At 39.3% G+C, this 26,561-nt stretch overlaps 1 protein-coding gene across 2 annotated transcripts; it reads left to right on the top strand.

Annotated features, from left to right (window-relative positions):
• The first annotated feature begins 95 nt into the window (after positions 1-95).
• Positions 96-26,352, top strand: mtrr (5-methyltetrahydrofolate-homocysteine methyltransferase reductase). Of its 2 annotated transcripts, XM_042398884.1 has the most exons (16): positions 96-273; positions 1,626-1,810; positions 2,030-2,174; positions 2,693-2,846; positions 3,027-3,144; positions 3,242-3,758; positions 3,901-4,014; positions 4,126-4,282; positions 4,448-4,536; positions 6,392-6,572; positions 10,841-10,883; positions 13,061-13,241; positions 13,929-14,047; positions 19,805-19,897; positions 23,486-23,686; positions 25,117-26,352. In XM_042398884.1, exons 2-16 carry the CDS (start codon positions 1,713-1,715, stop codon positions 25,259-25,261), a joined length of 2,355 nt encoding a protein of 784 aa, XP_042254818.1. In that variant the 5' UTR covers positions 96-273; positions 1,626-1,712; the 3' UTR covers positions 25,262-26,352. The 2 variants fall into 2 exon arrangements, with proteins under 2 accessions (XP_042254818.1, XP_042254819.1); XM_042398885.1 differs by lacking the exon at positions 1,626-1,810.
• Positions 26,353-26,561: the final 209 nt, after the last annotated feature.

Below are 26,561 nucleotides of genomic sequence, written 5' to 3'. Positions count from 1 at the left end.
AAGGAACCAAGTCACGTCAACTGTGTCTTATTATTACACATTTGCACCATTTTTATTCAGGATGACAACAAATCACTTTAACTTTTTTATAATGATTCCGAAACATCATTAGAAGCATTTCATATAGAGTATTTTAAGAGTCAAACTGGAGGGAAATGGGTTTTGTAATGTGGTTTCTTCCGATCACGTTCAAGTCTGTGCTCGTCTAATCTCGCGTGAGTTCCCAACGGGAGGGACTCGTACTGAATGAATTTCCACAACGGTCCTGAGAAGGTACAGCCTATTTTCCAACAACTTCTGCTTTTTATGACACTTAACTTACATATTTGTACTTAAGTTTTAAACTGGATAGATTTAGCTCGAAAAAGGCACCCACTGGCGATTAGATATGGGCAACACATGGTAAACGTTAGTCTCCCTGCTGTCATAGCTAACTTACGTAGTTGTCAGTTATTAGCTACAACGTGTAACTTTGCTGACAGCATGAAGTTACATTGATATAGATTTCATAAAATAGATAAAATGCTTGAGTCCACGTGTAGTTGATAATGTATGCAAAAGTGCATGCTGTGAACGTCCAAAACTGACGCAACGTCCGGTGTTTTGGTTTAACGATTGACCATGTTAACTGGTGACTTTTAGCCGAATGCGTCCGTGGTTGTCGTGGTGACAGCAGCTGTTGAAAACACGAACAGAAATAATAACCTTAAGTATCTATTGGTCTGATCCTTTTGTCCTTTTTTGACATTATGTAAATTAAATGGTGTCGCCAACAAGACGTATTAACATTTCTTCACGTATTTTTTTCTGAAATTAGCTAATCTTTTTAAATGTTTTGTCAACTGTCAAGGGTAGAGGAAACGCTGAATCTTTTTATTTTTTGTTTTTATTTTTATTTTTAAACTTTATTAATAACACAACAATATTACAATACAAACAACAGTACAGGGAGCATCGGAGAAAAAAAAACGAATCACATAAATACAATTGTACGATGTACAAAGATACATAATACAGAAATTAAGAGAGAAATAAATATAACTTACATAAAACATGTTTTTGTTAGGAAGAAACTGAAGAAACTTCATTGTTGTTAGACTCTTCATTCAAAAATAAGACCATACTTTCTGTAACAGGGACAAAGATCTTATGAGTCTCCCAGATTAAGAAGGACATTTGAGTCCGAAAGTTACTTGAATGAGTACAGACATATGAAAAAAAAAAGAGGGAAAAGGACTCAATCTCCTTTTTGCAGAAGGAACATAAGGAGGAAACATCTGGTCTAAAATTGTGGATAAATTCATTGCAGGGATAGTGGAAACACTGAATCTTGTTGCAGTATCCCACACTTATGGGTCATGATTTAAACAGACGGTAGGCTGGTCAAACCGGGTGGATAAAAAACACTATAAAATCCCAAGATAGGCTACAGCTGCGCTGCCAGTTTATATGCTATGTTTTGTTTCTCAAATTATAGGAAACATTGCGAGAGGTTAATGTGTCTTGCTGAGCACAATTTGACTTCTGTAAATGGTTAGCGTAGATAATAAACACAGATGAGTTTGTATTGATTAAACTAAAATTGATAAGGGGATACCTACGTGTTCTGTTTGTGTTTTCAACAGCTGCCGTCACCACGACAATCAAGGACAGTTCAGCTGAAAGTCACCAGTTAACACAGTCACTTGTTAAACCAAAACACCCGTTAGTCTATGGTGGTGCTCAGGGTTCCTGCTCTACACAATGGTGTGAAGACTGTTTTGTGGCAGTTCACCCGTTACCTGTCTAATCTTGCGTTATGTAACATTAGGTAAGCTGAGAAAAACACAACTTGAACTTCACTTTTTTGGAAAATATAAATAATAGTTCAGTTATGATTATATATTTTATATTGCAACATCACCATAAGGCACACACAAGTTCTCTTAACCGCTTCCCACACTAGTTTGCCTTGATACAACAATGGAGTAATGATTTTTAGGGGTAGGTTAATTTAGAAATGACCGTGTTGTTTCTGTGTTTTCTTTAGGATGCCCTGTGAAGTGAAGCCTCGGTTCGTAGTTCTCTATGGGTCTCAGAAGGGCCAAGCCCAGTCCATAGCAGAAGGGATAGCTGAGGAGGCAGAGGAGCATGGACTGGTTGCTGAGCTCAGCTGCTTGAACCAGAACGAAAATGTAGCCGTTGTTATTATACATTATTATAATAATTTAGCTTGAAGTGCAGCTGTCTGAGCCTCTCTTGTATTACTTGGCTAGTGACACAGAAAAACTTGACATGACATAATCAGCAACTATTTTGATAATTGGTTCATCATTTTGAGGCATTTTTAAAGAAAAAATGTCAAAATTCTCTGGTTCCAGCTTCTCAAATGTGAATATTTTCTGGTTTATTTAGTCTTCTGTGATCGATTGTAAACTGAACTTTGGGTGTGTACTGTTGGTCGGGACAAAACAAGACATTTTAGGCTCTTGGGCTTTGGGAAACAGTGAGCAAAATTTTTGATCATTTTCTGATATTTTATAGACCAAACAATTAATCGATCGATCAAGAAAATAATTATTAGTTGCAGCCCTAAACACATCAGTAGCATCTTAATAAAAGTGAGTTTTCCTGATGATTCTCTGGATATTTACTGTATGTGCTCTTTTTTATGGAAACACCAGTCACTTATTAATCATATAACTGGTTCCAGTACAATCTGGAGAAGGAGAATGCCCCAGTGATCTTTATTGTGTCTACTACTGGAGATGGGGAACCGCCAGACAATGCACTTCAATTTGTGAAGCACATCAAGAAGAAGACCCTCTCCACTGACCACTATAAACACCTTTGCTATGCGCTTTTAGGTAAATTCCATTATGGGGGTCTGATGTAGCTGGTTTGGCTGTTCATCTGTCAATCTAGGGAGCTCCATTTGCAAAGCATATTTATGTAAATCATTTCAATGCAGAGCTCTGCACATTGTTTACTTTCTAAACAGTGGCTGGCTTGAGAAATCTTCATCTGTTTTCATCTGTCTGCTCCAGCTTTAGGAGACACAAATTATGCAAATTTCTGCAACTGTGGGAAGACAATTGAGCGTCGTCTACAGGAACTTGGAGCCAAACAGTTCTATGCGACGGGATATGCAGATGATGGTGTAGGGTAAGTTATGCAGAGAAGTTAAGTATAAGCATCTAACTTTTTTTGTTTTTATTACCTTGCTGTCACTTTATCATCTTATGGATGCTGTTCTCTCTAGACTGGAGGTGGTTTTGGACCCCTGGATTGAAGGACTGTGGAAAGCAATCAAAGGAGCACTATCAAAAATGGCCTCTGATCGGGCTGTTCACGTTAAAGGGGATGCGGGGGATTCAACAGAGGAAACTCCTAATTCATCCATACCAGTTGTCCAACTAAACCTCCTAAGCCTCACTGACCACCAGAACGGCGAGTCAGTTGGAGCATCTGTGGAATCTGATTCCAAATTTGCATCTGCTGCTTCATCTTCAGCTTCTGCTACACAGACGGCCGTTTCTGATCTCAGGCCAGCATCTTCTGCAGGGAGGCCTGGGTTGGCATCCCACTCTGGTGGTGTTGCCAGTGTTTCTACATCAGCACCGGAGACACAGACTGGGGGTGCTGGAGTTCACCATGTTGCATTGGCAGCTTCACTGACATGCTCCTTGCCCCCGCTGTCTGAGTCATCTCTCAATGTCCCTGCTTTGCCTCCTCCCTACCTCGATGTCTCTCTTCAGGAAGTAGACACTATGGGAGAGGTGAGGAATGATGTTGCTGATAAAACCAATATCTGCCCCATATTTCACTTTTTTTCTCCTCTTTAAAGATTGTATTATACAAGTTGAATTATTTCTTTGCCATTTTGCCCGCATTTGCTGTATAAGAAATGTTTTTTTTCAGATTACAGGGCCGTCAAACAAAGAGACTCTTCATGAGGTACCCATATCCAAGGCAGCTCAGCTGACCAGAGGAGATTCAGTCAAGACGGCCCTTCTCTTAGAAATGGACATCTCTGTAAGCTTGACAATATAATGTTCTGTTTTTGCATTTTTTTAAACCTGGAGCATCTTTTCAGATGGAGTTAGACTGCAGTTTGAATTTTAGATGCTTGTTTTTCATCCTAAGGCCTACCCAATGATGACCTATCAGCCAGGGGATTCGTTTGATGTCATCTGCCCAAACAGGGCCTCTGAGGTGGAGGACTTGCTCCATAGATTGGGCCTTCAGGATCAGAGGAATCATTGTGTCCATGTTTCTTTACGCAAGGACACCAAAAAAAAAGGTAAATGCAGCTGTCAAATTATTTTAACATGCACCTAACTAACAATATATCACAACACCATATCCCTTGTATATTGATGGCACACTGCATGCTCATGTTTGCATTTATGTTTGTGACATTCCCTCTTCTGATCATTCTGAAATGTTCTTTCCTCCCCGGTTATAGGCGCCAAGGTGCCATCCTACATCCCTCAGAACATTTCTCTGCTGTACCTGTTCACATGGTGTCTAGAGATTAGAAGTGTTCCTAAGAAGGTATGTCCAAACATGGCTCCACAACTACTGAATTTGTGAATTGCATAATCCAAGCCACTTTTTCAACTGACATTACTTATTATTTTAGTGTTTCAGTTGAATAAGAGGGAAGACATTTGTTAAATGTCATATTTTCTCCAGGTAGAGCTCTTGTTGGCAAAGCTTGGAGAAAAATGAATTGTATTTCATGAAGAGGTGCAATTATATGTTGACAGAATTATTTTTCAATGATTCCCTTCCTGAACAGTGACAGTAGTGACAGTGGCTAACTGGTGAATCACTGAGTACCTCCTTTTATTCTCTTTCCTGCTTCTAATTTCTAACTTATTTGTTCACAACATAAAACTCTCATCCTGAATTGTTATTATGCAAGTTGAATTCATTATTAAATAAAAACATTACATTCTAACCAAATTGAAAACCATTAATTTCCATCTTGCATGAGCTGCACCAGTAGTTTACTGTTCTTGGTAAACAGCACACTGGATGACGAAAGGAGGACAATTTGTAAAATGTCAAAATACAGCAGCAGGTCGATAGCTGCCTTACTAAACACAGAAATTTCAGTATTGTTTAAAAATGTTTTATATAATATGCTACGTGACAAGATATGACTTTGATAGACATAAGGGAAATAATACCCCTTATTTCTGCACTGATTGTATAACATAAGCAGTTTGATCATCCAAATCAAATTGATTATGTGTCAGAAAGATAGGGCACATCCTAATTGTACCAGCTACCATCTGTTGAGTTTCCTGCTGTGTATAGGGCTTCTTTTCTCCTCAGTTTTTATTGAATTTCTGCACACAAATTGATCTCCACAGGTCAAAATGTTGTGCACAGACTTATAAGGCAGAAAGAGTTTTATTTTACAACACCTGTCTGTGTAATCCAGGCAGTTAATCTGTTTTACTAAAACATTTACAATGCTTATAATCTTTAATCTCCATGATCTCTTGGAAGGTAAAAAATAGTCACTTCGTTTTACACATTTCCTATAATATATGTAATGTCATTAAATACTCGACTCATCCTGGTTTACTATTTCTCCTCAGACAAATGTTAGAATCTTATCACCAGAGACATCCAGAGGCTTCTGCAATTGTGTGACACTTGTTAAAATACTGGTTAAGTGCTGGCTGCATGGGATTTATTGGAAGATAGGGATCATAATTCTTCCAATAGAAGCCTTAAAAACATGCCACTAATCTCCGCATACGTGCACATATAAACTGTTATGAGTCACTGAAATTATACAGAACACTTGGGCATGACAAATATTTAGAAATACTGATTACTGTGTCAGAGTAATTAATGATTGTGGAATAAAATAAAATCACTCCAAAAGCTGTTCAGGAGACGCATTTTAATATTTCTTCCTGATCCCTTTAATCCTGTAGTTTACATCATAGTTTCCAAAAAGAACAAGAGTAATTGATGAGATACCAGTTGAACAGCAGCTTGTCTCTCGGAAATGTAACATATTAATTGATTTTGATTAATTTATTAAAGGATTTAATTTCTCAGTATCTTGAAAAGCATTTAAAAACTAAATGTCAATTTTATGGGTGTTGAAAGTGCATTGTGCATATTAAAATGGCTGCGTTTCATAAATAGGCTGGTTTCAAGGTCTAGTGCTATAAAGTCTTCCAACAATAAAGTTTTCATGTATCTTGAAAACTTACAAAGACTTACATTTCCTGTGGCATTGAAGCAGTGTCAGAAAATGTATTACTGTTGTGAATGGAAACTTGTGTAAGAAAAAAAAACATCAGCACCGTTGCTTCTGATGGAGGTTTAGAACAGCTTCAAATGACTTTCAATTTCTCTCCCTTCTCTCTCTCTCTGTCAGGCATTTCTTCGAGCACTGGTGGAGAATACAAGGGACAGTGTGCAGAAAAGGAGACTGCAGGAGCTCTGCAGTAAACAAGGCGCTGAGGACTACAACCTGTATGTGAGAGATCAGAGCCTCAGCATTTTGGAGCTTCTTGCGGCTTTCCCATCCTGCTCGCCTCCTCTCAGCCTCCTCATAGGTCAGCAAGCCTTCTGTTATCTCAGTCGGTCAGTCATAAGTTCCATAATCCTCAGAGTCCATAACAAACACACGTTAAAGGGTAAAAACTATCCTTGCTAGATATATACGTTCATAGTAAAAGGCTACATGAGAACCACTCTGAAGTACAAGATCTGATCAAACATCACGTTTATTTTCACTACTTTTGTTTTATTCATTCTAGATGCCATGCAGCATTTAGGTGGATTTCATGCTTGGCAATTACCTAGTAACTACAGAAAAAAGCAGTCTAATATTTGGCATATTTTAAAGATGTTTTTTCTTTTCAGTTTTTAAACAAATTTATTATAATAGATGCGTTTTTAATTAAATGCAGGCTTTCATACTGCCTGATGCAAACGGGGGAATTACAGTGATTGACACAAGATTGGGCTTTAGTCTGCACCTGCAGAAATTATCAGAGGAATAATTTACTTAAGAGCTATTAATTTCACGTATAATAAGACCTCGGGTTATGTTTAGTGTGCGTTCTGAAGTGTTGAAGTGTAGTTCAGCAATTGAGGCTTGTCTGTCCAGATCATTTCCCACCAGTAGGGGTCGCTGTAGCCTCAGTAAAATGAGTTACACAAACTCAAGGCTGATTTTGTCAGAGCATTTAATTATACAGAATGGTCAGACAGTGTATATCAGAGGGCTCTCCAAAGGATCAACACTTATTTTCTTGTCTCATTTTGAGGTCCACATGGCTCCAATACGGTTTTTGTGTCACAGTTTCTGTGAACATAATAGCAGAATATTACTTGTGAGATATTTTCTCACTGAATTAATTATTTCCCTCCCTGCTAATAATATTGATCAATTGTAGCTGTCGTCTGCCATCTATGTCATCCCTCCTTTGACCCTCGGAGTCAACTATTGGTAGCAGACTCGTTTTCTCTCAGCTCAATAAGATAGCTGGCTCGCCGTTCAGTATAGATCTAATAAGCTTTGACTGAAATTTACCAGACAGTGAAATTAGTTGGCTACAGCTTTATATACAAGTAGAGTTGTCCTCTAAAACAGCTGTGTCACAGCTCTTGGCCTAGCCCCGTGTCAGTTATTTTTGGCCTACTTGCCAGCCGCAGCACCTTTTTTCAGTGGTGAACTGATGCAGAAATTGGCAATCGGGACAATCATGTGCTGGTGAAAAATGCGGTGTTGGAGGCCCTTCAGGGCAACAGCTGCTATGCGGGAGACAGGGGGCCGTTTACCGGTGAGCCACTGAGCTTCGCAAGGACACAAGCACGCAGGGGGTCAGCATGGATCAGAGGTTAATGGTCAACCCTGACTCAGTGCGTCACTGTTCAAGTACACCGCATTTTTGCACTGTTTTCGGTTCATTACCCTGACCGAAGGGGAGGTGTTTGCTGAGTTTATGCTGTTATATAGGAGAGATGTGTTTCAGCCCAGATGTCTTTGGCCAAATGCAGACGGAGTATAAAAGTAAATGCTGGGTATAAATTGAGAAAGATTCCTGCTTCCCAGAGTCAGCTCTCTTGTTATATGATCCATTGTTTCATATAGTGTGTCAGATGAAAACTTTGGGGTCATAGCCCCAGGGAACTGAATGCTGTCCATGAGCATCTTTTTCAATTTACTTTACCGCAGGGCTCAAATGAAATTATAGCAGGGTGCTATAATTTTTTTTTTTTTCCTGACTGTGACCAAACTTAAGTAAAGAGAATGTGTCTGTATCTCAAGAGATGGATCTTCCCCCTCTCTACAGAAAAGCTTGAAATTCAAAATTAAGTTTTCCAGTCACAGAAAACACACCGCACATCAGACATTCCCATTTTATTCGTTTAAGGTATAATAAAATACCATGAAAAACTCTTAAATGGTTTGTAAAACCATGCGCTTGCATGTCCCTTTCTCACAAATAACTCAAAATTAGCATTTGTAGGCTATTAAATAAAGAAAAAAAATCTTTCTATGGGGAATTTTTCTTAATGCTTAATGCTAACAACCTCCCTAATTTCATATGCAGCAAAGAAACTATCCATATATCTTAAGCAGAATAAATTTTATGTTCAGCTACATTTCTATATCATTTCTTCCTACTAAACTGGTACCTCTGCATATAAATTGCAGCGCAGAGAGACTTTTCAGATGGAATAGATTATATTGTGCAGTATGATCGATGATACCCTGAAAAGGACCATTTCTGAAAACATAGCGGGGACCCCGGGACTGTATTCTATTTTAGAACTGAGACCTTTTTTAAAATACAAAATTTAAGATGTATCCTCAAACCACTCACTGTAACAAAAAACCTTGCACTCAAAGATTTTAAAAGTGATATATCCTTTGTATCTGCCAGCAGTATCATCACGGCGCAGTGATGTGAGATGATGGATTGATCGTCCTCTGTTTCGGACATACGCTGTCACTCTGTGATAGAGAGGCAGCAACTTGAGCGCTGTGCAGAAGTGAGGGATTGTGTTAACTTACATGATACACACTCTGATGGAGGGCTGTGTGTTTCCACAATAGGATGGATTGCCTGATATGTTGTATAAGATGCTGCTCAAAAAGATTTTGTCATTTAAGGTGTTATTTACTGCCCTTTCTTTGAGAAACTGTGAAAGAAATAATGATTTTTTTAATCCATCATGTTGCAGCTTATTATTTTTTAATTATTTCTGAAGATTTATTTACACATGACTTGCTGTGGGTTGTATCTACAGTACAAGCATATTGATTATAACAAAGCAAGGATAACCTATAATCTGTGCTGTCCTTGTAAAATGACTTGTCCCCCCAGTCATTAATAACTTTTGAGCCTCCAAGTCTACACATTTGAACTTCTTTTTAGAATATAAATTCCCTTCACTGGTTACTTTCTTAGTTTTTATGTCTGTCTCATGCCAGGGTTAGGGTTAGGGTTAGGGTGAGTTTTAGACACTTATATATCGAGCTTAAAAAATATCACATCCTGCGGTAACACATATACAAAATTAAAAGAAAAACATCAATTTGAACATTGTTTATACTTATATATTCTTTTGAATACCATATGTTTATGTACAAAACTTCTAAGAAGAAAGGAAAGAAATGCTACAAGCCTCAAGTTTATCCTAGAAAAAGAGCTTTTTTTGTAATTTCCCAGGCTTCTCCAAGGATCTTACTGCTTTTTTAATGTTTTCTGTGTAAATAGCCAAAAACAGAATTAAACTAGTCTTCTATATCATTGAGATGACACCTGAACAAATCTGCGTTTCTTCTTCCAGACTTACGTACTGTGCAGTTTCAACATTTAGTGGTAAAATATCAGATCTTGGCACACAAATATCTTTGCCTCTTAGATAAATAACGACTTGCATAATTCTCTGCATCATATTCATATTTTTATCATACTGAATGTCTTGGTTTAGTTCATATGTCTATTCTTTAGCACCTTTGTTTTTCTTTTAGTATCTGAAAGCAGAATGCTACTATTTGTGCAAGGCCTTTGTTTTTGTTCAAAACCTTCTTTCAAAGTCAGTTTTAAGTGTGCCATACATCACCTTTTTTTTACTCAAAGAGATGAAATGGACGTCAAAGTGCGGAGCTGTCTCCCTAACACCCTGAGCTGTTTAGATGTCAGAAAAATCCAGAAAGAGAGGGAGGGAGCTGATTTAGTCCAGCTGTTTGTCTTTCCAAGCAATTTAGCAGAAAAATGTGTTATTGTTAGGCCTCAGCTGCTACTTATGCTGCAGCTTTACTTCTCCAGGTTCATCTATCATTTAGATACAAATAAAATGTAAGGGAGTACATGGCAAGCACAAGTGATCCAACTATCAATCACTCACTCTCTTTTCCCACATCAAATAATTGGTGGTGTACACAGCATAGCAAATGGCATAGCCTGTTGCTACAGGGGTAAAAGTTATCTATAACTCTTATAAGTTTTCTTGATTTCACTGACACTTTCTTACGGATGCAATGCACACTGCATATTACCCAAAAGAGGGCACCTTCATGGCTGGCATTGAAATAAGGTCTGCATAAGCAATCTATTTCCTACTGGCTCCACATCTGGACACTTGGGATTCCATAACCCTGAGTTTGTAATTTCATAAATATAGAAGTGTGTCTGTCCTAGAAACAAGACTGTAACCTGGGTGGGGGTTACTGAGGATAGGTAGGACGTCTCAATGGACCAAGATGACTTCTTCTTATTATGTCTCCTCTCTGTCATGGGTGTGTCTGTGTAACAAAATCTGAGCGAGACAGCGGGGATAATTGACAGTTGTGCTTGCCTTTCAGAGCATTTGCCGAAACTGCAGCCCAGGCCTTATTCAGCAGCCAGGTAAGGTGACAGAAAAGTGAAGCTTACATTTTGTACCATATAAAACTGCACACTGTGTTCTTATAGAATCATTTGGAATAACAAGTCTGTCTTATTCTTACTACGTGATCACAGAGGCTTAAATCATCCTAATTTCTACTTGTGTTTCCTAGCTGCACAGTTACTATAGATTAAGAAATTGTACAAAGATGAAGAATTGAATACATGGGTGTGTTTCAGCTTAATTTGAAACATCTGCCTCATTTTGGACTGACTGCTAACACAGAAACAGTGTTTGCATTTATAAATAGTTTGGAATTACACTGATCTCTCCTTTTTTACTTTTATGGAAAAAACTAAGTTTTGCTATTTGTTCTGGAAATGTTTTGATATTATGGTATGCTGAGGGGATAATTGATACATCTCATTTGTTTGAAGATGGAGCTCTTTCATCATTTACACAACTGTAACAGAAATATGACATTCCTCATTTATTTAGATGTTTTCAAATAGGACACTTGATTAATTCTACTCGGGGTCTCCTGAACAGTTGTTTTCTTCTAAACTTGGGTCTATTCTCATAATGTGGAAGATAGAAAGAATACTTTTTAAAATGTATATGGCATTTATTACAAATACATCAGAAAGGACTAGACTGAACATATTTCTGTCTCAAAGGTACATGGATGGTGAAATGTAGTTTTTTATATCGGCATTTTAAGTTGCAAAGAGGTAGTTTTTTTTTGCATATGTTTTGGTTTTGTGACCTTCTAACCTTGTTTTGGAAATCTGTTGTTGATATCTGATCCCTGTGCATGCATCACGATATATTGCTAAATCCTTGACTTTGTTTATTAGGTACTACTAGACTAGACGGTTGGAGTCTGCATGATAAAATATATATTGATCTCACACTATTAGCGGCTTGGAAATGCATTGCTATCCACGGAGATCCACTATTTTGCTCCTTGACAGCGGTGGATTGAGCTTGAGGCTTTTTATGAAGTTTGGCATTTTTCACATGAGGTTTGGAAACATTTAGAAACTTTTTAAAAAAAGAAACAAAAGACATTATCTTAATCTTGATTTATAGACCTTGTAATAATAATTATTATTTCTGTATTTATGTGTTTATCTGGTATCTGCCACTTATTGATCTCCTTTGTCAGACTCTGTTATGTGCGCTTCTGTTGGAGGGTTATTTGTAGATGTCGTTCTCTAATAAGCTTAATGTTGGGGGGAAAACTGCACAAATGAATTTACTGTAAATATTGTGCAGCCTGTAGCAAGTTGTCCTTAGTTTAAATAGGTCTAAGTGTTCCCTCTTTTTTTCCTCACTTAGCCAGTCATTGATTTGCTCTTCCTGTTAAGCTAGTAGCCATTAGCTTTGCTTTAAAGCTCATGTAGAACAGCAACATCTAACACAACGTCAAAACTTCTCAGTGCCTCTCATTAGCCCCTCACTTAGCTGCTTATGTGTGTGTGTGTGTGTGTATGTGTTAGTGTAGAGAGACAGGGAACAGACCGGAGAGATGGTGGCTGTAGTTTATCAGATGGTGCAGAGACATTAGAGGCCTGCATTATTGATGCTGTGGTCAATAGAGGTCTCCAGAGGCCCACAGGAACCAGAGAATGAAGGATGAGAGAGCGTGAGAGCTCTTCAGCCGGCAGTGGAGACTGGCACGGAGAGGAAGGAGAGGCAGTTTTATTGAAGCAAGACAGAGGGAAAGTTATTTTTTTCACAGCTGTATTATTATCTTTTTTTTTTGTCTAGAATGAAGCAGACATCTTTGTGTAGGTGATTTAGTACACTCACCATTCCAGTGTCATGTCCATATTTGTAATTGGTATCGCATTAAATTTCTGTGTGTCCTTGTTGCTTTGATCAGCTGTTGTTCAGCTGGATTTTTTCAAAATTTGGTTTGTGTGACTCTTTTGTAGCAGAATTGTTGTCTAGCCTTGAGAATTTATCCACCCTCGTAAAGCTCGTGCCTTCTTGTACCCTTCTGTTCTCTCTCCGCTTGTCTCTGTATTTCACTATTTTCTACTTCATCTCTGTGAATCTCCTTGCATGTCACTGTCTGTCTGTATGCATTGTACACAAACACACATACACACACACACACAAACACACACACACTCACTGCTGCTTCTTCGTCTTTCTCCATCTCAAACTCTCTGTGGTCCCATCTCTATAGCTCCTGTCTTAGGCACCCAGGAAAGCTGCATTTTGTCTTCAATGTGGTAGAGTTCCCAGCATGCCATGGGCGACCTGCAGGGAGGCAAGGCTTGTGTACCGGTTGGCTGTTTGACCTCATCAATCCTGTCCTGGTTTTCCCTGGAAAGGCTGAATCCTCCAGCAGCCCGGCTCTGCCAAAGGTAATGAGTAGTTCGCTGGAAAATGGAGAGCTGAGACTAGAATGTGCAAATTTGTAAGCTCCCGGTCTTGGCAGATATATTTCAGTACAAGGAGCTGTAATGGTTTACAACCCCACACTCGGAGAGAAAAAGCAAATTCATGTACACCTTATGGATAGGCTAAAATCCTACTACACCTTCCTGTGCCTTCCTTACTTTGTCTTTGTCTTAGTTTTGATTGTTCCAATAAAAATGCCAAGAGAGCTAGACTGCTCATTCTACTTCAAATATTACAGTTCAAGAGGTTCTTGAATAAAAGAGAAGGCAAGTGTGGAGCAAAATATCAGAAAATTGTGCAGTGTCTTCAGCAAACCCAGGGAACTTGAGGCATTAGGAATTCAACCTGTTTCTACTGAATGTTTTAGCCTTCTCTGGACACTCAATTTCAATGTGTGAGACACTAAAAAAAGAAAAGCTCTGGGCCTGCTTGTGTGTGGTTAATTAAAAAATTAATTTAAATTAAAGAAAGTAAATCCTCTCTACCACAGACTCTATGGATTTCAGTCGGAGCTCATGAGTTTTCTCATTAGTATGTCTTAAAATATTAAGTAGATCAATTAATAGATTGGTAAGTCCACAGCGGCTTCTCAGCATTGTTGTAATTACTCTCATTATTTTAAATGCATTCTAATGGCCTCTGACCCCTAGATCCATGTGAGTTTGAGACCAAACTGCTCCTTTCGAGCTCCCACTGACCCGTCAGTGCCCTTCATAATGGTCGGACCAGGCACAGGAGTTGCGCCCTTTATTGGCTTCCTCCAGCAAAGGTACAGCAAATTTCATTATTACATATTACATTACAACATTACATTACAACATTATCTTGCACCATAATAAATGATGTACAGACACATGGCTTCTGTTGAGATTCCTCCATCAAGAGCTCAGTTTTTTTTTGAGTGGAATCAAGTTCAAGTTGGAAGACACTTGATCCAATGCCAGTGATATATGAGTTACAAGAACTAACGCTGAAGTAGGTCACTTAAATGTTCATGTCAAGCATCTGCAACACGCAGGTTATGTGCTGATTGGTGCGCTGTGTGACAAGGATTATTCCAGCTCAAATTCACTCAGTAATGAATATTCACAATGCTCAAGTGATGTCGAGTGCACATCATCTAGGCATATTTTCAAGTAATCTGCGGAGAGAATTAAACGAGACCCCACTCAAAGCCGATAAAAGTCGACGTCATGTACATCTTGGAAGGCATGATAAATCTAGCGACAAGGGCTGTGATCATGTCAGGGGTTATTTCAGATGCTTCACTGGTCTCAACAGGAATACTGTAAATTAGGCCCTCTCTGTTGCACACATTTATGACTTGGTCAGTAATGAACAGCCAGGAGTCAACGCGGCACATGGGGCGTTATTGATTTGAAAGCAAAGAGTGCAGTAGGTGGCGGCTGTGCTGTTGGAGCAAATCATTGCTAGAAAATGCCAATGAGGTGCTGTGAGGATATTGACTGTTAGCTGAGTACGTTGTAGTTCTCCCTTGCTTGTTAAACATTTGTTGTAAGTATAAATCCTTGAGGAGTGCTATCATTTGGCAAAGAAAGCATGACATTTTGTTCAATTTTCTGAGGTTCTGAATTGACAGCTAAATCAAGAATAAGAAGAAGATGTAAAAAGATGACCTGTCAGAACGACTTAACGTGACTGAAGATCCTCTATCCAGGCTGATGCCCATGTGTTGAACCGGGCCCACAGCCACCATGAGTTGTCAGAAAGCGGCGTAAGCCTTTTTAGTCTGACTGACACGTCTAACTCTTGGGTGGCTTTGTATAAATGAGGTTGTGCCCCAGTCAACTCCAATTGTCTCTAAATCCCCCGGACGGCCGCTCTGTTATGGCGGGTGGCATCGGCAGTGATTGCACCGAGAGGTGACGCGGCGATGGCTGAGGCGATGGCTGAGGCGATGGCGGCGGCGGATTATTCCGCAGCAGATTCAGAGAAGGATGACTGGTCATCTGGAGTGAGAGGTGATAGTGCCTTTGGGAGGCAGGAGCACTGAAGATAGCACATGTTACGGCGCTGACCCGGTCACACCACTCGCAGACAGACGCCTCCTCTTAATGATCAAGGCTGAGCCAGAGGGACAGAGCTCTGGTGTATGGCAGTGATATGAACATATCAGTCTTACTTTGATTCACATAGTGGTGCCCAAACATTGAAAATCTAAGATCAAAATCAGGGTTCCTGCAGATCCTTAAAAAAAAAGTCTTAAATAAGATTTTCAGAATTAAGGGTCATAAAATGTCTCAAAATGTTTTATTTTTAATTATAGTAGATCATAAATTTTGAAGTGATGCCTAGTTGCATGAGAAATATCTCCCCGCAGGATCCACTTATTTAAATATGGTTTGGTCTTTGGCATGACAGTCCACCTCTTTCTTTTTCTGGTAATTTTTTGATTGGTTCTCTACAGACCACCTGCTCTCACAAAGGTAACAGGATTAAGTACAGATGATGCTCAGCTAAAGACAGTTGGCTAGGGGGGTTTATAAGAAGACATCAAGTCCTCTATTATTTCTGATATTTTTTTAGAATCTGGATAATAATGTTTTCAGTGCGGAGGTGCAACGGCCAACATGAAGTAGAGGAGCAGACTTTAATTTGGTAACCGCTCAGCTGGTGTTTACAGGTTTAATGGACTGTTAAAGTGGATGAAAGGTAGATATACTGTATATTCAGAGCAGAGTGTGTCTTAATAGGGAGAATTAACTATAACCTGCTCTGTGAGGGTGAGACCGACCACAACAGCCTCTTTTTACACAATCTTGTCAAAATGAACGATTTCAAGCAAATTATAATTAAAATTTTAAATTTAAATGCAGCGGGACACAGTTCATTGCATTTGCCATTAATTTGATTACTTATGAGATTTTACATATGATTGTTATATGGAGATACAAAAAAAATCCAGAAAAATATCCCCATTAATATTGTCAGATTGATTTCAAACATGAAGCTCAGCCCTAATGCGCATTCGTTTTGCTGCGGAAAGGATATTTTCTCTGTCGAGGTCTCAGAAAGGTCTTAAAAAGCATTAAATTTGATTTCAAAAAATGTGCAGCAACCCTGAAATTTCACATTTAAGTGATTTATTAATGATCTGTCCTTGCAGACCTGCTTGTTGGAGCAAGAAAAACATTCAGACCTTGATTGATTTTGAGAGGCATTGTTTTATAATACAACAACTTAAATCCCTTATTATTTTAAAAACTGGTTTCATTAAATATCAAATATTCTCTCTTTTTCTTCCAAGAGTCTCTTCGCTGTTAGAGAATAAACTTGTGTGAAACGAGTCCTCAGCTCAATTTTCTCCTCAGCCAATTCGTCCCTTTCCGTCTCCCTCTCTGTGTCTCTTATCCTCTCCCCTGCCAGCTGCATATTGTTCTGTAGGATTGTAAAAGCCTGTCATGGCGCGCGGCATCAGACAGAATCTAACTTGAGATTCCAAACAAAGCCTCAGCGGCTGACACTGCACTCTGATAGGAGATAACAATCGCCGGTTTGTCAACGGGGCGCCGTATCTGCCTCGGGGCCCGAGAAGGGTCCTGTTAGCAACACAACAACATGGGGACACTTCGATCTTCCTACTTCCACCCCCGCTGTTAATCAATGGCTGTTTTCAAAAGTACTTTGTATGAGGTTGTAGCGCTGGTAACAAGTAGAAAAATAGTCTCTAAAGGTCAGAGGCTCCAGTGGTGATACCAAAAAGATTTTAATTAGGCCCCCCAGTTGTCTGATATTGATTACTGTGGTTTTGCGTGGAAGGATTTTATGGAGAATGGGATTTTCAGTGTCTCTTTATTTAGCTCCGAGCAGTGACGGTTAAAAAATATTGTATTTTAACTCAGTGGATAGCCTTAATCTTCTTTACAAAATTCTCTTTTGAAAAAAATCAGTTTGCTCAGTTTAATACTTAGGTATGCCAGTAGGCGTACTTGGCCCATTCAGCACAACTTGTGTTGAAGTTTGTGCGAACGAATATCGAGCTTCCATTTATCAGTCTAACCAGACAGCTGATTACAATTAGCTACAGCGTCTTGCTTCTCAGCATTGTCTTGTATTATGAAAACATTTTGAGTTCAGCATGTTCACTGTATATGGGTGTAATTTCACAATGTAATTTCAGTGATTAAGCCTCAAGCTGTTGTTGCGTTTTGGCTTATATTTTTGTTCTCGCTGTATTTTTATGCCTAGAAAACCACTCAGCACCACTCGCACTGAGCTGCAAAGAACACGGATAAAAGATATTAGATAATTGTGATGTTTACCAAGTCTTCACCTCAGCTTCCCTTGTAGTTTCCCCCTCTCCCTCTGCTGATCATGTGAATGGTGCTGAAAGGCAACCGCTTCTGATTTCGACCCCAAATGGAGTGCTCTGTAGATGCTGCCTTCCCCCTGGGATTGTATTGCAGGCTGTTATAGTGTGGGTATGTGATGTGATGTAATTTGTATTCAGGGAAAGGCGCCGGTGTGGTCTACTCAGAATGGAATCCAGGTTTTTCATATTGGTATTGATCCCTTTAGGGCAGGCAGCGAGAGGAGAGAGACGAGCCCACTAAAATGAGTTTACTTGAGGCTGTTTGCAGATCAGAAGAATCTCGTCCAGGATGCTAATGGATGGGATCTGAGCTTTCAGATCAAGTCAGCCAAACAGCTCTGTTACTCTACCCTATTCACAGACACAAAGTTCAAACATGCTTCTTATCCAAAGCATTTTTTATTAACTGGTCAACTTCTCATCTCATTAATGAGGGCAATGCTTTGTTTAAAGTATTCACAATCAGACTGTTTCATTGATTTAGTTTTTCATTTAGTTCACTGGCTAATTAGCGTATAAATGCAACCAAGGGTTTTTTCATCACTAATGGATCTGTTCATTATTTTTTCACCTCTTTTGTCAATAGAATATCAGAACATTGACATAAAAAAGTCCAACCCAAGTTTCCAGAGCCCAAGGTCACATTAATGCAAAACCCAAATATAATTTATTTGCAACAACATAGAGCTGAGAAACAGCTAATTAGGGCTGCAACTTATCGGTTAATCTGTCGATTATTTTCTCGAAAAATTGATTTGTTCTTTGGTCCATGAAATGTCAGAAAATGATGAAAAATCACTGTTTCCCAAAGGCCAATATGACATCCTCAAATGTCTTGTTTTGTCCACAACAGTCCACAACACAAAGATATTCAGTTTACTATCATAGAAGACTAAAGAAACCAGAAAATATTCACATTGAGAAACTTGAATCAGAGAATTTTCCTCTGAAGAAATGACTCACAACAATTAATCGATCATCAAAATAATTGGCGATTAACAATAATAGTTGGCAACTAATCAATAAATCATCTAATGCTCACATTTGAGAAGCTGAAACCACCTGAAACCTTGTACATTTCATTATGTTGTCTGGAAAAATCTTGCTAATCTGAATCCTGAATGCCGCGCTAATGTGAAAGCAATCTCGTCTGTTTATTGTTCCCACACGAAGCAAGTTAATTAAACTGTACTCCCACTCCAGATTGACTGACACTGACAATAATTGATGAGTTAAATTGTTGGCGAATCATTTTCTCTCAGTCAACTTAATTATTCAATCAATTGACTAATTATTTCAGCTCTAAACGGGTGTATTTGTGCTTGATTTCACTGCACCGTGCAACTCCATTGAGCCAAAGAGTTGGCTGCCATTTTCATTTTGTGATTTGTAGAAAACACAAAGCATGATTCAGTCTGTTGCTGAAAAGTAAAGGATAGCGCTCAGGGGGAAGCGGCACCTTATCCTTGGAGTGCAGCAGAGAAGCACAAAGGGCCCAGTCTCAATGCCTCTCTGTGGTATTCCTCTGCCCCTCGTCGTGGTTGGTCACTTCAACACCCCTCTCTCTTTTCTCATCCCCCATCTTGCCCCCTCCCACCAGATGGGGGGGGGGGACACATAATGCCTGGCTCTTTAGAGAGTCAACTGACTGATGGCATCATGAAAGGTTGGGGGCCAACTGTTGTTATCTCCGGGAGAGCTGTCACCTTTGCAGCAGGTGTGCAGCACAGATACCAGCATCCTCAGAGCCGCTTTATGCCGCCGCGTTGCCGTTGCAAAGGATTCTGGGAGCTTTGCCAAACTCCCAATCCGCAAGAGGAATCACTTTAGTGGTGTTTTTTTTTTGCACTCACACATTAAACAGTTGGACACACACTTACACACACACACACACACACACACACACACACACAGAGCCCCAGTTTCATTTTCAGCAACTGTTTATAGTGATGGGATCTATCCTTCTGTTATGCTGAAATTTCATAATACATATAATGTCCTAGCTGCAGCGCACACAGCCGTTTCCATGCATTAGGCAATTGTGGCACTCAGTGTACTGTCGTTGCAGACAGTGCTTAATGGTGTCACTACTCTTCTTTAACCTCTGCTGCGAGGAAGGACGCCCTCTCCTCCATCTGGTCTGGTCGTCTGTTGGTATTGACCGACCGCTAACATCCGTTGTTTGACTTTCAGAGAGAACGAGAGGCAGGAGAACCCTGAGGCAGTATATGGTGAGACCTGGCTGTTCTTCGGTTGTCGCCACAGAGACAGAGACTACCTGTTCAGGTAAGCTTGGCTTCTCTTTTCAGTTCGGTGGTCATTCACAGATCCCATATATTCATTCAGTATACTCACATACGTACATACTTTTCTTAACCTTTCCCTCTTTACCTTGACACAGCTCATTCCATGTATTGAAATCTGTGACTTGAATGATGAACATCTCCCACTTTGTGTACACGATGTGGGTGTTCTTTTTTCAATTCCATACGTGGTTATAGTGGATACGGTATTAAGCACCCATCTCAAGGATGTGTTGTTGTATGTTCAGTATGTTATTTATGGAAAGAAAACAGACACGCTAAGCTATTTTTGCCATGGCCACATTTCTACTGTGAATGAAATGGTCAAGAATACAAGTGTTGTGTTATATTAGCATGTAATATAGACGTCACATATTATTGAGTTCTGTTAGCTGTTTCTATTTCCAAGCTGGCAAAATATCCAGATGTCTTAAACTCAGAAGCTAGCCAATCTTTCATCAAATTTTATATCTTGCTCTATTTTTTGTCAGCAAAGAATAATATTCAAAACATTCAGGTGGCCATTTAGCTAAATAGCAAATATGTAATGTTAAAACTGCTTTAATATGTTTTGTTAATTGAAAGTGCAAAATAAGTGATTGGCAGGACATAATAAATATTTTTATGTTGACAGTGGATCCAGTGACTATGTGTAATATAAAAAAGGTCACTTGTATTGACAAACCCACAGAGAATTATCATTCAAATCTCTCCTCAATCCTCAACTCTACGGAGCATTTTACTGTCTTTCAGCTCATTGTTTTGGTTTGTGGAGACCAAAACAGAGCAAAAAGGAGCGTGATCATTGAGCTTAAATTGGTCAGCTAGACAGAGACAGGACTCTGAGGGAATGCTAATATTGCTCCATGTCTGCTGGGTGTAAACGTCCCCAAGTAGCCAAAAATATGTAATTAGATATATATACGTATGACTTTTGTTGCTTGAAGTTGTTGAAAGCTAAACTGAAATGATTTCAATGAGGGATCTAAAGATTCAGATTTGATAAGCAGATTTGGCTAATGTACTCACATGAAATAAAATGCAACTGAACAAAACCCTACTGTTTATTAGCTTGAGAGTTTTTGGTTGGCTGTATTTAAACCAGTAACTGTAGGGGTGCAGTGGTTTCTGTCCAGGAGAGATGTGCTAACATAAAATATATTACTGTTAATGTTGGCAAGTGACATAATTTTCATAATAATAAGAATTTCGTTAATAATAATCCAACACGCCATGAGAAATTTGGACTCAGAGTATTATGTTTTCTCCCTGTAAATTTAATTTGGGATCTGTGTTTTTTTTAAGTGTTAAAAAAGAGATACTAATTTAATTTGACTGACTTCTTATGTTATTAAAGCATGGTAAACTGGCAGCACCCTGTGAGTAAATCATAGCTCTTGCCTGTTTCTTTTGATTTTACTCTCTCCTGACTACATACTAATTGATCGGCTCTACCCAGTATCAGCGGCGAGCATGTACTCAATTCTGGTGCACTGATCGAGTTCTCTTGCAGGATTAAATAGTGTGAATGGATTAGCATCCTTAATCACACAAGAATAAATCACAGAGGATGTTGTTTGTTCCCCTTTGTTTCCTCTATCCCTTAGTTAAATACCAACTCACAGCCAGGTAGTAGGCAGTGTTTGTTCACAGTGTGGGCTTCTCTGATGAACACCCCCACAGTGTTGACCAAAGCGATTAGTCTGTGTTTTATGAGCCACCCGTGAAGAGTTGTACTCGATTTAAATAGGTTACCAGAATGAGAACAGCATACCTGCAGTTGAATTGCTTGCCCGCATTCATCTCTGTTGGATTTCTTTTAAAGTAAGTGCAATTTGATGTCTGGCATTTCCTTGGAATGCAGAAACCTGCTTAGTACAGTTTCTACCATTTTTCAATGTCTCAGATTTTTTAAAGAAAAGTTTAAGCTTTAATTTATATGTAGGGGATGGAATTCCAAGTTAAACTAATATAATATATCATAAATGTTTATGCTTATAAACATTACAAAAAAACAATTTGTGGACGTGACCAATGGTCCGATCTTGTTCTGAGTTTTCCATCAGGAAAAAAAACAAAGCTTGCAATGAACCTCAATCAGTCGCAGCACTTAACATCCCTGTGAGAGGTTGATGCCAATCTGGCTGCTAGTCACATCAAACCAGACACCTAGACATCCAGTCCTCCCCTCTCTCCTCCGCTGCACTTATCCTTTTCCCCTCCCTGCGATTTCTCAGCCTCTTGATGGCATGTAATTTCATGCTGTAAGGGAAACAGGACTGGAAGGCCTGCTGGGCTCACGTTAGGGTCCGGGATATTGCCACAGGCTGTTATGTGTATAAACACACTGAAGAGTCTGGCAGGTTTTGGCTCTTTCTCTCGACTTTGCTTGTTTCCAAGAAGTCAACTCTGTCTTTTGTCATCTGCCAGTTTCTGCTCACATGGTTATCCATCCATGATGATTCATATTCAGTCGAACAAATAAGACTCAGCCATCCCTCTTCTTCTTATTCATGTTGTTGCTCTCATGTTCAGACAGACTTTGTAATCCCACATCTTGGTCAACAGAATTTCTTTTAATGACTTCAGTCAAAGGTTAGATGGTAACTTTGCAGGAGAAGCAACAATTCTGGATTTTTCACACAGAACAAAGACAACAACACACATCCCTCCCTTTAGTATTCACATCGTAGTGTGTGTGTTAGTGCAAAATGTCTTATTTTAGTCAAGGGGTTACTGCAAAAACACAGACCCCCGAAGCGAAGACCTTCACCCATGATCTCGGAGCAGAGGCTTGTTATGAGTGTGTGTGCGGTCATGGCTGAGCGTGTGTTTCTGCTGATTCCAACTGCTTAACTTTAAACAAGATGCTCTGAGCCATAGTAAACCTTACTCCCTCACCACCTTCCTTCCTTCCCTCCCTTCCAATAGCACCGCAGGCCCTGTAAAAACACTGAGGCAGAAGAAGGAGTAGTTGGCAAGCAAACCACCGACCGGGAGCAAGGTTACACCCAACTGCAAGGCTGGGAGGATTGATTGTAAAAAAGATGCTTATATCAGTGACTCGGCCTTGCCTATGAAATCCATATTTTTTTGCACTTCTCTTGTTTAACAAGATAAATTGGTTGTTTGGCACAGTTTTGTTTAGACCTTTTGCCCATCAGTGTTCTGTTTTATCAAGTTTGGCAGGTTTTTTGTTGTTAGGAAATGATCTGGGAGTTATATATCTTGTGAGACTGTTGAAGCTACTGCTAAATATCTTAAGGGAGTGTTGTATGTGAAAGGATAAACAGTCCGTATGAAAATCGTGTTAAATACTTGGCATTATTAGGCCAGCAGTTACTACTTTCATGTCCTGATTATAATAAAAATGAGCCTGTATTTCTCCATATAACCAAGGAAGGATGACATCTTGCAAAGTTGGTTGAAAACCATATTTCAGAAAGATGTTTCACAGATAAGGAACAACCAGTCCAAGATCACAGGAACTACCTTTGATTCAGAAAATGATTCGATGTGTTGAATTTGATCAAAAAAAAATTGGGATGTGTCTCTGCGTACCTTTTCCCAGAGAGGAGCTGGAGGGCTTTGTGTCCAGCGGTACCCTGAGCCACCTCAAGGTGTGTTTCTCCAGAGATAACTGTGAGGAGGAGGCGGAGAAGGCCACCGCCTCAGCAGGACGGACCAGATACGTCCAACACAACCTGCTGCTTAACAGCCAGCAAATTACTAACATCCTGCTCAAACAGAACGGTTGCCTCTATGTTTGTGGGTAAGACTGACTTCCATAATGACAATAATTCAGCTGTAAAATTGATTTGAACCTTTATTCACATGCTGCTCGTTTCTCCACTTTGGCTATCCTTACATGTCTGGTCTATTTTTTTCACATCACCATGTGTCTCTGAAGCCTGGAAGCCTTATTCACAATTGACAGAAAATGAATATTTAATCAGACATCTCAGGTGTTTCAGGTTTTTAAACCTTTATTTAATCAGGAAGTCTCTTGAGAGTATCTCTTTTACAAGAAAGACCTGTCCAATATGGCATTGTAGAGTACATATAGCACATGGCACGATGAGATAGGACCTAGGAGGGCATACACCATACAGTCCAAAAATTAAGTATTGGGACAATTACACATTTTTTTTGTATTTAATGCTCTGCACTTCAGCACAATTTGAAATAAAATAATAGATACTACAACTGCAACTACTACAACTAAAGTTTACATCAATATAGTTGTGCAAGATATTGATGTAAAAATACTCAAAAGCTGAGACTTGGCACTTTAATGTACTATCCATTATTTTATTTCTAATTGAATATGCTGAAGTACAGAACCTGAAGAACAAAAATGTGTAACTGTCTCAATGTCTTGACTGTATAAATAAACAGTAAATAAACAGTAAAGTCACACTTACAGTACTTCACAACAATGTACAAATATAGGCGATAAACCTATATGACATGAAAATATGGTCTCTATTACTAATAATATAGTTTTGACTATCTAAACAAACAATTGATAGACTATTTTAGGGTCGGGTCTCTTTTTCGGAGTAAAGTGTTACTAAGAGAGAGACCAAAAACCTTTCAAAGTTTGCTGATAAAGAACCAAGTGGTTGAGGACAGACTGTTTGTGAGATGCTTCCAGCAGACATTTCAACCACAATGGAGACACAATGTGACGCAAACGAGCTGTATCCGGAACCTGCCATGTGCAGCTGCTGTGTCCTCCTGTTATCAGGATTGAGTCACTCATGAAAAGTTAACAGTAGGTGCTGAAGAGGGCAAGTTATTGAGTGAGAAGAGAACTTTACTGTATAACCCTCACTCTTCTTTCTCACAACACTTCTCTGTACTGCTGCTGCCCTCACAGTATCACTTTCTTTGTGTGATGACTGCCAGGCCGCTTACCTCACCTCTGAGTAAATGACCTCTGAAACTGCATGAATTCTTCTTCAAAAAATATCGCTTCTAAGTCCATAGGATGATGAATCTCCCCCCCAATATGCTGCAACAGTGAGATAGAGATTTCAGCAATTTCCTTCCAGGATATACTCTTGGACTGGGAGCACCTGCTAGTTTGAAGAAATATTAGTCTGCCACAACACATATCTCACACTGTCTGAAAAACATGTCTAATGATTGCATTGCTGTTTTTTCTTAATATATTTGCACTATTTCCACCATATGCAGGGATGCTAAGAACATGGCTAAGGATGTGAACGACACCCTGATAGAGATGATCAAAACAGAGCTTCAAGTGGACCAGTTGGAGGCCATGAAGACACTGGCAGGGCTAAGAGAGGAGAAACGCTACTTACAGGACATCTGGGGCTGAGAGCGGATGAGGAGATAAGGGCATTTTGCAGCATCCGCTGGGCTTTTCTATGCCTTCAAAAAAAAATCAGCATGCTCAGCTGTAACCTCTAGAACCATAAAATTGTGGATGCTGAAGCCCGGAGGTAGTTTACACCACCCAATGCTACCAAGATGGAATGTACCATGCTGACCCAGGGATATCTGTTCGCTACATCATCTTGTGCTTTGCTGTTTGAACAGAAATGACCTTGGTCAGGGCAGTAGTGCTGGAGATTGGTCCTGCAGTGTGAAAATGCTTTTAGTGTTGACAAGCCCACTCTGTTCGTCCTGTCTCGGGAAAAGCCATTTACTTTCACCGGCTGTGATGAAGTGATTTTGATGAGACTGAAAGTGGGGTATCGCTCCAACCTAGATGGAAACAACACAGCAATCTGTACTTCTTTAACAACACATGCACAGTAAATTGTTTATTGTCATACAGGGAGAACAAGAAATCATTTTTTAATGAGTTAGTTTTGTTTTGGAATGTGCCAAGGCAGCCCACTGCCAGCTACCAAATGCACCACAGTTGCACAATACCTCTGAAGTCATAATTGGTAGAAATTCTTTCATTTTTCATATAAATGATGTGAAAATGTATTTCAATTCCAAAATAAGCTGGTTTGAATGGAGTTCTCCAATATTATGTAGTGTAGTGTATCTAAAGTTAGTATTATCATACTGTCATGCAAAATACTGTGGATAAACTTAACCTTTTTACCATATTTTGGTAATGGGTTTTAATGTATGTGATTTTAAAAAAAGCTACATTACATTTTTTGTAAATGAAGCCCATGGAGATGAGGACAGTTGCGTCTAATTTATCATGATACCGTGTTAAGTTCTAGGTACAGAGGGCGTGAATCTTAATGATAATGCACCGTTCTGGCCAGAGTAATTTATCTAACTTTGTTTGTGTCTGTCTTCCCTCACATACCCAGCAGTATGCCAGTTTGGAGACGGTGAACTCAGGCGAACCAAGCTAAAATCTCACAAACTGTGGTTAAAACAAACACAACTGTGCCTTGTGTAATGAGGAATTAAAAGAATAAACTGCTGTTGTCTGTTTTACTTTTATTGTCTATAGAGTTTGCAGACATAACAGGTGTGTTTATAGATGACCTTACACACCTGGTTTTGAGTGTGTGGGTGTGCAACTTGGGGAGGGAAGTTTTCTTGGCATGTTAAGAGACGCAATGGAAATTATTTTGGAGATAATGAACCCTGTTTGATTGACAATGATGGGTTTTTATTTAAATTCAGAGATAATTTGATTGTTC

This window comes from Thunnus maccoyii, chromosome 21 (assembly GCF_910596095.1).
Source record: "Thunnus maccoyii chromosome 21, fThuMac1.1, whole genome shotgun sequence".
NCBI lineage: Eukaryota > Metazoa > Chordata > Actinopteri > Scombriformes > Scombridae > Thunnus > Thunnus maccoyii.
This window is presented reverse-complemented; position numbering and strand designations above follow the sequence as displayed.